At 45.3% G+C, this 14303-nt stretch overlaps 1 protein-coding gene across 3 annotated transcripts in view; it reads left to right on the top strand.

Moving 5' to 3' along the window:
• hdac4 (histone deacetylase 4) overlaps window positions 1-14303 on the top strand; it is a 198068-nt gene that overhangs the window by 103529 nt on the left and 80236 nt on the right. For all 3 annotated transcript variants that reach the window (XM_041862710.1, XM_041862719.1, XM_041862726.1), the window contains exons 11-15: window positions 4195-4407; window positions 5517-5709; window positions 8066-8199; window positions 10058-10160; window positions 11774-11820. In XM_041862710.1, coding sequence (XP_041718644.1) covers window positions 4195-4407; window positions 5517-5709; window positions 8066-8199; window positions 10058-10160; window positions 11774-11820 — 690 coding nt within the window. The remainder of the gene's footprint in view (window positions 1-4194; window positions 4408-5516; window positions 5710-8065; window positions 8200-10057; window positions 10161-11773; window positions 11821-14303) is intronic.

Raw genomic sequence — 14303 nt, forward strand, 5'->3', positions numbered from 1 at the left:
TAAGAATATGAAGAATATGGCCTATAAATGTTTTTATTTTAAAGGGGTAGTTCAACCAAATGACAAATTTACCTCAGAATTTACCTCAGAACTAGCAAGTGATCCATGTGGATTCTCAGTGGTCAACGGTTAAGAATATGAAGAATATGGCTTTGTTTACTTCCCAACGTTTAGCATTTGCATTGTTTCTTGAAAAGCAATGGGAGTGGTAGGATCCAGGTTAGCATGCGGCTAAATCAACTCAGTCATATTTTGGGTTGCTGACTCTCATGATCCATTGATTATTTGCTGGTGATCCATAAGAGGTCACTTGTCACTTTACTACTTGAATCAGCTGTCTCCATGATATCAATAATTCCATATTGCTACTGTTACGTTGTCATCTACTGTCAAAATGTTTTGTATTTGAAGGAGACTTGCTTTTTGCTTTATGTTTTGGATGAAAGGTACAGCAAAGCTGAAATGCTTGATAAATGTATATTTGGATATTAAGTGTCGAGGAGTTGCTTAACTACCAGTATTTAAGCATTAAAGGAACTACAGTAGGCTCCCACTTTCTCTCCAAAACTTTAACTTTATTTTGCATCCAACTTCAAAGCAACCTCATCCCTTATGTACAGTGGGGAGAACAAGTATTTGATACACTGCCGATTTTGCAGGTTTTCCTACTTACAAAGCATGTAGAGGTCTGTAATTTTTATCATAGGTACACTTCAACTGTGAGAGACGGAATCTAAAACAAAAATCCAGAAAATCACATTGTATGATTTTTAAGTAATTAAATTGCATTTTATTGCATGACATAAGTATTTGATCACCTACCAACCAGTAAGAATTCCGTCTCTCACAGATCTGTTAGTTTTTCTTTAAGAAGCCCTCCTGTTCTCCACTCATTACCTGTATTAACTGCACCTGTTTGAACTCATTACCTGTATAAAAGACACCTGTCCACACACTCAATCAAACAGACTCCAACCTCTCCACAATGGCCAAGACCAGAGAGCTGTGTAAGGACATCAGGGATACAATTGTAGACCTGCACACGGCTGGGATGGGCTACAGGACAATAGGCAAGCAGCTTGGTGAGAAGGCAACAACTGTTGGCGCAATTATTTGAAAATGGAAGAAGTTCAAGATGACGGTCAATCACCCTCGGTCTGGGGCTCCATGCAAGATCTCACCTCGTGGGGCATCAATGATCATGAGGAAGTTGAGGGATCAGCCCAGAACTACACGGCAGGACCTGGTCAATGACCTGAAGAGAGCTGGGACCACAGTCTCAAAGAAAACCATTAGTAACACACTACGCCGTCATGGATTAAAATCCTGCAGCGCACGCAAGGTCCCCCTGCTCAAGCCAGCGCATGTCCAGGCCCGTCTGAAGTTTGCCAATGACCATCTGGATGATCCAGAGGAGGAATGGGAGAAGGTCATGTGGTCTGATGAGACAAAAATAGAGCTTTTTGGTCTAAACTCCACTCGCCGTGTTTGGAAGAAGAAGAAGGATGAGTACAACCCCAAGAACACCATCCCAACCATGAAGCATGGAGGTGGAAACATCATTGTTTGGGGATGCTTTTCTGCAAAGGGGACAGGACGACTGCACCGTATTGAGGGGAGGATGGATGGGGCCATGTATCGCGAGATCTTGGCCAACAACCTCCTTCCCTCAGTAAGAGCATTGAAGATGGGTCGTGGCTGGGTCTTCCAGCATGACAACGACCCAAAACACACAGCCAGGGCAACTAAGGAGTGGCTCCGTAAGAAGCATCTCAAGGTCCTGGAATGGCCTAGCCAGTCTCCAGACCTGAACCCAATAGAAAATCTTTGGAGGGAGCTGAAAGTCCGTATTGCCCAGCGACAGCCCCGAAACCTGAAGGATCTGGAGAAGGTATGTATGGAGGAGTGGGCCAAAATCCCTGCTGCAGTGTGTGCAAACCTGGTCAAGACCTACAGGAAACATATGATCTCTGTAATTGCAAACAAAGGTTTCTGTACCAAATATTAAGTTCTGCTTTTCTGATGTATCAAATACTTATGTCATGCAATAAAATGCAATTTAATTACTTAAAAATCATACAATGTGATTTTCTGGATTTTTGTTTTAGATTCCGTCTCTCACAGTTGAAGTGTACCTATGATAAAAATTACAGACCTCTACATGCTTTGTAAGTAGGAAAACCTGCAAAATTGGCAGTGTATCAAATACTTGTTCTCCCCACTGTAGCTGGTGTAAATCCCAAAAGAGAGTTTCCCCTTTAAAAAATAGAGAGAATTTAGAGAAAATGAGAGAGGGAGTCAAGGGGAATAAAAGAGGGGGGTGGAGTGTAAAAAGAGTGGCTTGTGTTTAGATGGGGATGAGGCAAGAGACCTGCGCTCTGACGTCAATGAGCCGGTTCCCCTGGCGTCATGCCAACAGGGTCCCATGTGTGCGTCTGCCAGACATGGTTGCTACGATCTGGGACACTGAAAAGGGGAGTGAAGGACGGGGGGTGTGGGGGTGTAGTAGTTTCCCTTGCCATCCCCGTGGCGACCGAACTAGATGGACCCAGCTGGCCTGGCACAGCAACATCCGCCACAGTCTTGAAATTACACTCTCTCTCTTTACTTCTCTTTCTTTCCTTCTCTCTCTCTCTGTTAGTCTCGTTCCTTCTCTCTCTCTCTCTCTCTCTCTCTCTCTCTCTCTCTCTCTCTCTCTCTCTCTCTCGGTCTGTCTGTTTCTCTCATGCTCTGTCTGTTTATCTATTTCCTTCTCTCTTTCTCTATTTCTGTGTCTCAGTTTCTTCAGTTTTCTCTTGCCCTCATCTGGCTATCATTCTTTATCACTTTCTCTGGGCTGCCTTCTCTGACTCTATTTCTGATTTCTCTCTCTTTTCACTCTCTTCACCTTCCTCTCTAAACCCTATACCTTACCCAACGTCCCTCATTCATTCCCCCTTGCTCTCCCCTTTGATGTTCTCTCTTGATCCCTCTCTCCCGCACTTGTTTTATTTAACAGAAGTACCCTCTTTGTCCTCCTGTTTATAGAGGATAATCTCCCTCTCTCGCTCTCCCTTCCTCTCCCTACTGTTATGATGAGACCTCAGTCCTCTCTCCTTTTCTATCTCTCTCTCTCTACTTTTATGATGAGGCTTCACCTCTATCTCTCTCTCGCTCGCTCTCTCTCTCATTCTTTCTCTTCTGTTTTCTTTTTCTCATGGCGAGTCTGTGTGAACCCGAAGACCGTGGGTTGACTAACCTTTATACTCTAAACAAACCAGCCACCACTGCCTCTGGCAACATGTCATAAGGGCCAGCCAGTCAGCTTGTCATCTGAGCTAATAGATGCCGGTTTGGAGATGAGCAGTGACGTTTGTTTACCGTACGTTTATATTTAGACATGTTCCTCGGTGGATTTATGGATTCCTCTGCACCCCGAAGGAAGTGTTTGCAAATGTTTGCAAAGAGAGATTGTAATTGTGAACCACTTTTGAACTTGTATAAATTCACCTATGTGCATATAGACGATCATATCACTGTCTAACTATAACAGTACTATAACAGTACTATAACAGTTACACTTGATAGAAAACACTTGGATCATTGGAGAAGAAAATAAAGGATAGGATTGAATCCTTATGGTTAGATATGGCTCTGCTGCAACTTGCCTAGATCAGTGGTTCACAAAACATTTATGTGATGACATGAGGCTTTTGAATTTCTTTGATTGCATTTAATCAGGCAGCCCAATTCTGATATTTTATTCACTAATTGGTATTTTATTCACTAATTGGTCCTCTGAAGAATATTTGATGTGAAAAGATCTGATATGATTGGTCAAAAGACCAGTTAGTGGAAAAGAATATCAGAATTGGGCTGCCTGTGAGCCACTTGATCGACAATAACATGTTTCTAGCGACAACCCAAGAGGGACTGGCTGTGGTGGTCCACTCTTAGGGTCCCGACTCACCTTTTGGGAAGCACTTGACTAACTTTCCATTTCCGTTTAACATTTTAGAAAATCTGGAAAATAGTATACTGCCCCCATAGGCATCAAGGAAGTGGGCTTTCTATGGCGTCACCCAGCGATAGAACATGTCACAACCTATGAATTGCAACAGTTATTGTTACTTAGGTTTGGTACAGGTATGTGTAACTTATCCATACCCAGTGCTGTATCTTCTAACCTTTGACAACCAACCCCCTCCCCCTCAGATGATGGCCAAGCCCAGCGAGCCAGGGCCGGGTCGACAGCACGAGAGCCACCCGGAGGAGACAGAAGAGGAGCTAAGGGAGCACCAAGCCCTGTGTCCCCAGGAAGGAGTCCTCATGTGTGGGGTGACAGTCAAGCAGGAGCCCCCGGACCCCCAGGAAGAGGAGTGGGACAACAGAGAGAGGATGGTCGACCAGGAGCTGCTCTTCAGACAGGTAGGAGAGAGGGAAGCGTAGAGGACAAACACACACACTCGCACACACAACCTTTTTCAAATGTGATTAACATCACCAGTTGAAGAGAGCTGGAGTATCTAGATGGACAGACATACAGAGAAAGAAGACTACACTCATGTGTACTGCATGTGTGATAGTGAACAGAATGTAGGCTATTTTCATTTATAGTCAGTTCACGAAAAACAGACACCCACACATGGCTTACTCTTACTGTATGGACACACAAACAACCACTCACACACACACATGCAAGCACACACAATTACACACACACTATACTCCTACTCACAAAGTGAAATAGCGTGCAGGTTTTTATCTGAATGGCTGAGGTCAGCCTCACGCCTCCTCTCTACTGCTGAATCTGAGTTAGCCTCCCGAGGGCCACACACACACACATACACACACACAAACACACTTAGCCAGAACACCATGTCATCCCTGTCTAACATGCAGCCCTGCAGTCGGTCCAAATCCAATCCACTGTCCTTCCTGTCACCATGACGCCCACACACCCCACATCCCCCGGCAAGAAGTAGAGCACTGGTGGCCCTTGGGAAATGAAGTGTTAGAGCAGGAGCGAAGCCCCAGTCCAATCCTGCTATGTTAGTTACAGTAGTGGCAATTCACTAAGTGGCAGTGCAGTTTTAGAATCTGAATCCCATTGCACCTTACGACAAAAACCTATAGTATAGCGTTCATACTAAATACAAGTATGCCAGTGCCACAAAAGGCTATCACAGGAATTGGGCTGATTATAAGTGAAATGATACTGAATGCATGCATACTTGCAAAACATTTGTCTCTGTATCTTAATGTTCCTAAAGTCGTTCCCACATTAACATGTCTGTCTGGCTTATGATAATGGATTCATATGCATCAAGCGCCATCTTCTGGCTAGTAAGAAATCTTGCAGCAGTTCAACAGATGCACACAAAAGCTGAATTTGGTGTGTGTGCGTGTGTGTGTAGTCGCTTACGTGTGTGTAACATTCTCTCTGTCTCTGTCTCTGGCTCTTGCTCTCTCTCTCTCTCTCTCTCTCTCTCTCTCTCTCTCTCTCTCTCTCTCTCTCTCTCTGTCTCTCTGAGCAGCAGGCAGTGTTATTGGAGCAGCAGAGGATGATCCAGTTAAGGAACTACCAGGCTTCTATGGAGTCAGCCGGCCTGTCGGTCACCTTCCCAGTGCACCGTCCCCTCTCCAGGGCCCAATCATCTCCTGCCTCGGCCTGCCTCCCCCCCATTGTGGTACAGCAGGAACCGCCCACCAAGCCTTGCTTCACCACTGGTTAGTGTCCAAGCACCCCTTGTCTGTATCATACACACAAATGCACATACAGTTGATGTCAGAAGTTTACATACACTTAGGCTGGAGTCATTAAAACTTGTTTTTCAACCACTCCACAAATGTCTTGTTAACAAACTATAGTTTTGGCAAGTCGGTTAGGACATCTACTTTGTGCATGACACAAGTAATTTTTCCAACAATTGTTTACAGACAGATTATTTCACTTATAATTCACTGTATCACAATTCCAGTGGGTCAGAAGTTTACATACACTAAGTTGACTGTGCATTTAAACAGCTTGGAAAATTCCAGAAATGGCTTTAGAAGCTTCTGATAGGCTAATTGACATCATTTGAGTCAATTGGAGGTGTACCTGTGAATGTATTTGAAGGCCTACCTTCAAACTCAGTGCTTCTTTGCTTGACATCATGGGAAAATCAAAAGAAATCAGCCAAGACCACAGAAAAAAATGTGTAGTCCTCCACAAGTCTGGTTCATCCTTGGGAGTAATTTCCAAACGCCTGAAGGTACCACGTTCATCTGTACAAATAATAGTACGCAAGTATAAACACCATGGGACCACGCAGCCGTCAAACCGCTCAGGAAGGAGACGTGTTCTGTCTCCTAGAGATGAACGTACTTTAATGCGAAAAGTGCAAATCAATCACAGAACAACAGCAAAGGACCTTGTGAAGATGCTGGAGGAAACAGGTACAAAAGTATCTATATCCACAGTAAAACAAGTCCTATATCGACATAACCTGAAAGGCCGCTCAGCAAGGAAGAAGCCACTGCTCCAAAACCGCCATAAAATAGCCAGACTACGGTTTACAACTGCACATGGGGACAAAGATCGTACTTTTTGGAGAAATGTCCTCTGGTCTGATGAAACAAAAATAAAATTGTTTGGCCATAATGACCATCGTTATGTTTGGAGGAAAAATGGGGATGCTTGCAAGCCGAAGAACACCATCCCAACCATGAAGCACGGGGGTGGCAGCATCATGCTGTGTGGGTGCTTTGCTGCAGGAGGGACTGGTGCACTTCACAAAATACATGGCATCATGAGGAAGGAAAATTATGTGGATATATTGAAGCAACATCTCAAGACATCAGTCAGGAAGTTAAAGCTTGGTCGCAAATGGGTCTTCCAAATGGACAATGACCCCAAGCATACTTCCAAAGTTGTGGCAAAATGGCTTAAGGACAACAAAGTCAAGCTATTGGAGTGGCCATCACAAAGCCCTGATCTCAATCCTATAGAAAATGTGTGGGCAGAACTGAAATAACGTGTGCGAGCAAGGAGGCCTACAAACCTGACTCAGTTACACCAGCTCTGTCAGGAGGAATGGGCCAAAATTCACCCAACTTATTGTGGGAAGCTTGTGGAAAGCTACCCGAAACGTTTGACCCAAGTTAAACAATTTAAAGGCAATGCTACCAAATACTAATTGAATGTATGTAAACTTCTGACCCACTGGGAATATGATTAAATAAATAAAAGCTGAAATAAATCATTCTCTCTACTATTATTCTGATATTTCACATTGTTAAAATAAAGTGGTGATCCTAACTGACCTAAAACAGGGAATTTTTACTAGGATTAAATGTCAGGAATTGTGAAACACTGAGTTTAAATGTATTTGGCTATGGTGTATATAAACTTCCGACTTCAACTCTACGTACGGACACTCACTCACACACGCATGTGTAGACACAGACACACAAACACACACTAACACACGTGCACACGCAAGCACAGAAACACACGCACGCTCACACTATTCAAATTTGTCACATGCTTCGTAAACAACAGGTGTAGACTAACAGTGAAATGCATCCCAACAACGTAGGCCGTCATTGTAAATAAGAATTTGTTCTTAACTGACTTGCCTAGTTAAATAAACGTTAAATAAAATAAATAAAAAAGAGAAAGAATAACACAAGGAATAAATGCACAATGAGTAACGATAATTTGGCTGTATACACGGGGTACGAGGTGATTGAGGTAGATATAGGTAAGGACACCACGCACACACTGTCTCTCTCTCTCTCTAACCTGTTGTCTGTATCTCACTCACACACACACACACACACACTGACATGCAAGCACACACACACAGGGCTTAGCTCCCTGTTCTCTTAGATTAGTGTGTCCTCTCTCCCTGAAAACAAAAATAATTGTCCTTGACTCTCTTTCTCCCTTAAACCACTCTGAGAGCCCCAGTGTCCAGCATACTGATCAGCCATGCAGTGCAGTGTGTGCGTGCTGTCCTGTGAGAACCAATGTCTCCCAAACAGTCGCATAACATTGTCTTTCATAACCCTGTGTGTGTGTGTTCCCATCACCCTCCAGGCCTGGTGTATGACACGTTGATGCAGAAGCACCAGTGTATGTGTGGCAACACCAACACACACCCAGAGCACGCCGGACGCATCCAGAGCATCTGGTCCCGACTACAGGAGACGGGACTGAGGGGAAAGTGTGAGGTACGGAAACCGTACACCCCAACCAGAGCACTACGTTCTACCACCTCTGGTCTCTTGACCCTCCCACCCGTACGGGAGGGCAGCTCCCGCTCAGCCCAGTCAAAGCTCTTCTCTGTCCTGGCACCACAAAGGTGGATCAAGCTTCCCCTAACCTCAGGAGAGTGGAGTCCCTGTCCATCTTCCAAAAATGTCTGAAACCCTAACTCTTTAAAGATTATCTTCAATAAATCCCCCCATTGCCAAAATCCCGAGATATACAGTACCTTTAACATAAATGCACTAATTGTAAGTCACTCTGAATAAGAGCTTCTGCTAAATGACTAAAATGTTCAATGTTAACTGGCTTTCTTACATTGTAGCCCTCACTTCAGCACTGATCTAAAAGTAATAGGACAGGTTAAAGTGTGGCCAGCTCGGTGTTTTCACCTATATAGTATTTTTTTTGATCAGTGCAGAGACTAAGAGGAATCCACTTTAGAGTATACATTCAGGTCCCCTGTCAGAGTAATAACTGAGGAAGCTTGTTTGCCAACCTATCTCAATAGTATGAAGTGGCTTCCCCATCCAACCTGGACTATTGGGATGGACCCATTATTCCACTTTCAGACCATTTCTGACCAGGAGAGGGCAGTGTTAAACCAACCTCCCCATTGACAAAACACCCCACAGCAAGTTGCCTGTAGCCAATACCTTGACAAATCCTAACGATAACCATTCGGGGGAAAAATTCGAAACTGATCTTAGACCAGTGTTTAGCTTAGGGGGTTGTTTTGAAGTATTAGGTTGATTTGAAGTATTAGGTTGTTTTGAAGCGCTGGTAGAGATAAAATGCTGCTAGTGGGTTTAAGCTGAATTTGACCTAATAGTGGGTCTTATCACGCACTGCACCTGTTCTGTGACCATCCACACACACACACACACACACACACACACACGTGCGCACACATACTTACCACACACACACACACACAAACTTGCTCAGCAAGAGACATGCTTTACTCTTCATCTGAGAGGTATTTAGACGGCAGCTATGCAACCAAGCGTAGCGCTGATGCAGTGAACGAGTGAGATGCAGAAGAGATCAGATGGTTCAGATGGTTCCTAAATGGGGATAATCTATCTTGCATCGCACTGCGCTGTGCGTGTTTGTGTCTGATCTCTTCTGCATCTCACTCGTTCACTGCATCAGCGCTACGCTTGGTTGCATAGCTGCCGTCTCTGTTTTTCCTGAATGGCACAAACAAACAATCAAACAAACAAGTCCCATCCCCAGACTTCCTCCCCTCCCCTCCCTTCCCTTCCCTTCCCTTCCCTTCCCCTCTCCTCTTCTCTCCTCTGTCTTTCTCTCTCTGTCTCTCTTTCACTCACACACCCTTCGGACCACCTTTACAACCACCACTGTTACTAATTGGAGATTCCTGGCTGCAGGTGTTACCCTGTCCCCCCTCCTCCCCATTCCTCCTTAACTCCCTACTTTTTATCTTTCCATCCCTCCTGTCCATCAAAAGCTCAGGTGACCCTTGGGGATTAGTAAAGCAGGAGTGTGATATAACTAATGGATAAAGCATTACAGATACAGGTGTCATAGTAAGTGTTACCAACTCTCTCCCCTCTCTCTCTGTCTCTCTGTCTCTCTGTCTCTCTGTCTCTCTCTCTCTCTCTCTCTCTCTCTCTCTCTCTCTCTCTCTCTCTCTCTCTCTCTCTCTCTCTCTCTCTCTCTCTCTCTCTCTCTCTCTCTCTCTCTCTCTCTCTCTCTCTCTCTCTCTCTCTCTCTCTCTCTCTCTCTCTCTCTCTCTCTCTCTCTCTCTCTCTCTCTCTCTGTGTCTCTCTCTCTACCTCTGTCTCTGTCTCTCTGCAGTGTATCCGAGGGCGGAAAGCCACTCTGGAGGAGTTGCAGACGGTTCACTCTGAGGCCCACGTCCTTCTGTATGGAACCAACCCACTCCGACAGAAACTAGACAGTAAGTCCTACACCCGTGCTGATCTTGGACATGTCCATATAATCTTATTCATTATGATATAAAAGGCTAAACTGATCCTAGATCAGAACTCCTACTCTGAGATGCTTTGTGGATACAGCCCAGACCCAAGTGGATGTTGTTGTATAATACACTATACAGGATCCATTGTGTAGATGCTCTCAGTATAGTGAGGGCGAATCCCAACTTCCACTGAAGTCAAATTTTCACACTGTCTTCCATTGACATCAATGCATGTCAGAAGTTATTGACCCGTATATGTACATAGTACAGTACATGAACAAGACTGCCTACGGTATGACAGTGTATACGACAATAACAGTCTTCCACAGACCACTATCTCCCCCCCTCACACCTCCGCTGTCTGTTATTACAGGGCAGAGCTGGTCTAATGTTCCTCTACCAGACCATTATCAACTTGCCTTCTGTGTAAAGAAAAAGCCAGGACACTCACTCACTATATCTCCACAGAGCTTGTTTTGTTTACCTTGTTTTGTTGTCGTTCCATTCTCATGTTATCTCATCAGAGTTGGAACTAGTTCAAATCTGTCCCTATGCTCGGTCAAGGCCACCACCTCTCTGCCAATAATGACTGCATGCACACACACACGCACGCACGCACACACACACGCACACACACACAATGTTCCATGACATCACTCCTCTGTGTTTACTCCCTCCACCCAAAGTGTTCTGATCTATCACCTAAATATTTCCTATTGGTTGAGAGAGAGGGGGAGACTGACAGCTTGGCTCAAATAGCGAACTATGACCACCCTGGCTGTCATCGGAGTTAACCAGCAGTGCCTGTGGAAGAACGCAGTCATTGAATTCTGTTGACCGTTGTAGATGAGTGGTTCCCAACCTTTTTGGTTACTGTAGCACCGAGTACATTTTGCTCTGCCCGAAGTACCCATGAAGGACCCCCTCATTTGCATTTGACCAGTAAGCCTATGGTCTCATGAGTCTTCTCAAGTACCCCCTGTGGATAGGCCAAGTACCCACAGTGGAAACACTGTTTTGGACTGTTGTACTTTCCGTATTTCCACTTGCACCGTTTTAAAAGTGTTTACTTCAAATATGTTTGATTATGTTGTATATTCTGTCATGCATCAATGCTCTACATTTTATGAGTGAATCTAGGAGTGTCTGCTATATGAATTCATATTAATGCAAAAGTGTAATGATCAACTCAGGACCCACTAAGAAGAGTGAAGGGTCACCTAGACACATTTTAATATTCAGGCCCAAAGGTGAAATTCTGCTTACTCGATTAGACTGGACTAATACTCATACACACATACACAGGTGTAGCCTATGTTCTCAAACCATGCAGGGTGTTGTTTTAAGGGTGTGGGGTTTCCACTTTACAACGTGTTTGCTAGAATTTGTACAGGTCAAGATTAGTTTATATCTCAAAGGGGATGTCATGTCTAAATTTACGTTGTAGTCATCTTGCAGATGCTTCTTGACTGGAGAGACTGGTAGGGCATAATGTGTGACAAGGGAGTATTCTGCCGGTTGCCTCTAACCTCTCTTTCTCTCTTCCCCCCCTTCTTTCTCTTTCTCTCTCTCTCTCTCGCGCTCTCTCTCAGGTTCATTGACTCCCATGTTCGTGAGGCTGCCTTGTGGAGGGGTGGGGGTAAGTTACTCCCTACTTATCCTCCCCTGTCTAAATAATGGTGTTGTGTGTTATCCCACACACACACACACACACACACACACACACACACACACACACACACACACACACACACACACACACACACCTGGAGCACCAGAGGCAACCAAAACTGTTGCTCTGCTTTCTGTCGAGTGGGTAATTGTGACCATATGTTTTCTATAAACAAGCTGTGTCCTGTAGAGTGGGTGGGGGGCGCTGTCTGTGTGTTGTGTGTTCAGGGGGACACTGAAGGGGGAAGGTTGGGGGGGGCGCAATGGTGTGCGTGTGTGCTTTTACTTCAGTGTGAAGGTTGGGGGGGAGGCAGGTAAGAACAAGGTCAGCTGGGTTAGTGTATCTGTGTGACCCTCTGTGTGTATGCTTGCATTTGATTGCAACCCACATTTTGTCTGTCTGTCTTCATGGGGCGTGTGTTCCCTTGCGTACTGTATGTGTGGGAGTGTGTATTGGAGTGTGTGAACTCAGATTGTGTGTTTGTTGCTCCCTAGATCAATATGTTGACAGAGGTCTGATTTTCAATCCCTCTCTCTCCCTCTCCCCCTACCTATCTCTCTCCCCGGAGGGTATCTAGCTGGGTCTGTTGCGGTGCCTGCTGCTGCCGGTGGGAAACAGAAGGGGCTGTGCTCTGTTTTATGGAAATGGGGCTAAATTGTTGTCTTCCTGTAGTCCCAGCACAGCGCCTCGGCTCATCAAATTACCCTGTCAGCCTGAGCAGAACCACCACTCTTTCATTCCAACACGTTCCCTCACTCTCTTTGGTCCCTGGTCCCTCGCTTTCCTCTCTCTTTTATCCCCCTATCGCTCTTGATCATACTGGCATACGTCTTTCGCCTCTTCTTACTCAATCTTACTTTTGCAAGTCGCTTTCGTCAAGGCTACTCTGCCCTTCTGACGTTGCACTTTCTTCTCCTTTAGTGACTAGAACTACTGACATACTTTGGCACTGTGTCCCTCCCTCGCTCGCTCACTCAATCTTTTCTTTCACTTTCTTACACACTCCTTAGTTCATCCCTAGGTACATTGTCACATTTTGTCATCTTCTTCAGTTTTTTAGCTTGCTCACTCGATCACTCAATTCCTTCACTCACTCTGGTGCAGCCATCACTCTTCATTCAACTCACCCTCCCTCCCCTCTCCACCCAACCCATTTCCCTCTCTTCCCCTCACCCCTTCACCCCCCAGTCTCCTTAGCATTGTAAATGCACCACAGACTCTTAATTCGTGACAAAGTCCTTGGCATGACTTGAAAAGGCCCACATTTTCCTTTTTTCTTCTAACTCTAGCCTTGAGCGTTCATGCCATTGAAAGCCATGTATGCTGAGTCTATTGGCGACCCCAAGGTTCACAGAAACCCTGCAGGTCCCCACACACTCCCTCTCTCTCTATCCCTTCTCAACATTTACATTGACATTGTAGTAATTTAGCAGACGCTCTTATCCAGAGCAATTTACAGTTAGTGCATTCATCTTAAGAAAGCTAGGTGGGACAGACACATTTCACAGTCATAGTAAGTACATTTTCCTCAATAAAGTAGCAGGGGGAGAGTGTGTGGATACTCTTTGAAGAGGTAGGTTTTCGGAAGATGGGCAGGGACTCTGCTGTCCTAGCTTCAGGGGGAAGCTGGTTCCTCCATTGGAGTGCCAGGACAGAGAAGAGGGGTGGGAGGGCCAAGAGGGCCAAGAGACCAGAGGTGGCAGAACAGAGTGCTCGGGTTGGGGTGTTGAGTTTGAGCATAGGGAGGGGCAGGTCTTCTTGCTGCTCCGTAGGCAAGTACCATGGTCTTGTAGTGGATGCACGATTCGACTGGAAGCCTGTCTCTGTCACTCTCTCTCTCTCTCTCTCTCTCTCTCTCTCTCTCTCTCTCTCTCTCTCTCTCTCTCTCTCGCTCTCTTTCCTCCTCTCTTTCCCTCTGCCAGCTGTTTTCTTCTCTTTAGGTTATTCCATCTCGGAATTCAACCCTAACCCAGGTGTTGTGTGTGTGACCTCAAGTTGGTTCCAGGGGTCAACCCCTTGATCCACTAAAAAACATTTTTTTTTTTTTACATGCGGTCAGTGTTACAACAAGGAGTTAAGAGTCCTATATCTATACTGAGTGTGTGTGTGCAACAATATGAGGACTAGTGGTGTGTAGAGGAGTAAAGGTGTGTGTGTGCGTGTGAGTGTGTGTGTGTGCGTGCTGTGATTGGGGCCACGGAGCAGGCGTGTGTCAGCATAATCAGCCCTGACTGATGAATGCCTGGCCTCTCTCTCTGACCACATACACACACACCTCCACAACACGGGGACTAGCCAGCTCCCCCCACCCCATCCCACATCACTCTCCATGCCTTCCCCCCCTTTAAAATATGTAATATTTCTCTCCATCTACTGTATATCCCCCATCTCTCCCAAACTTCTCCCTTGGCCTAATATTGACACTCCATGTCTGTGAATAAAAGCACACT

The sequence above is a fragment of the Coregonus clupeaformis genome, chromosome 4 (genome assembly GCF_020615455.1).
Source record: "Coregonus clupeaformis isolate EN_2021a chromosome 4, ASM2061545v1, whole genome shotgun sequence".
NCBI classification, from domain to species: Eukaryota; Metazoa; Chordata; class Actinopteri; order Salmoniformes; family Salmonidae; genus Coregonus; species Coregonus clupeaformis.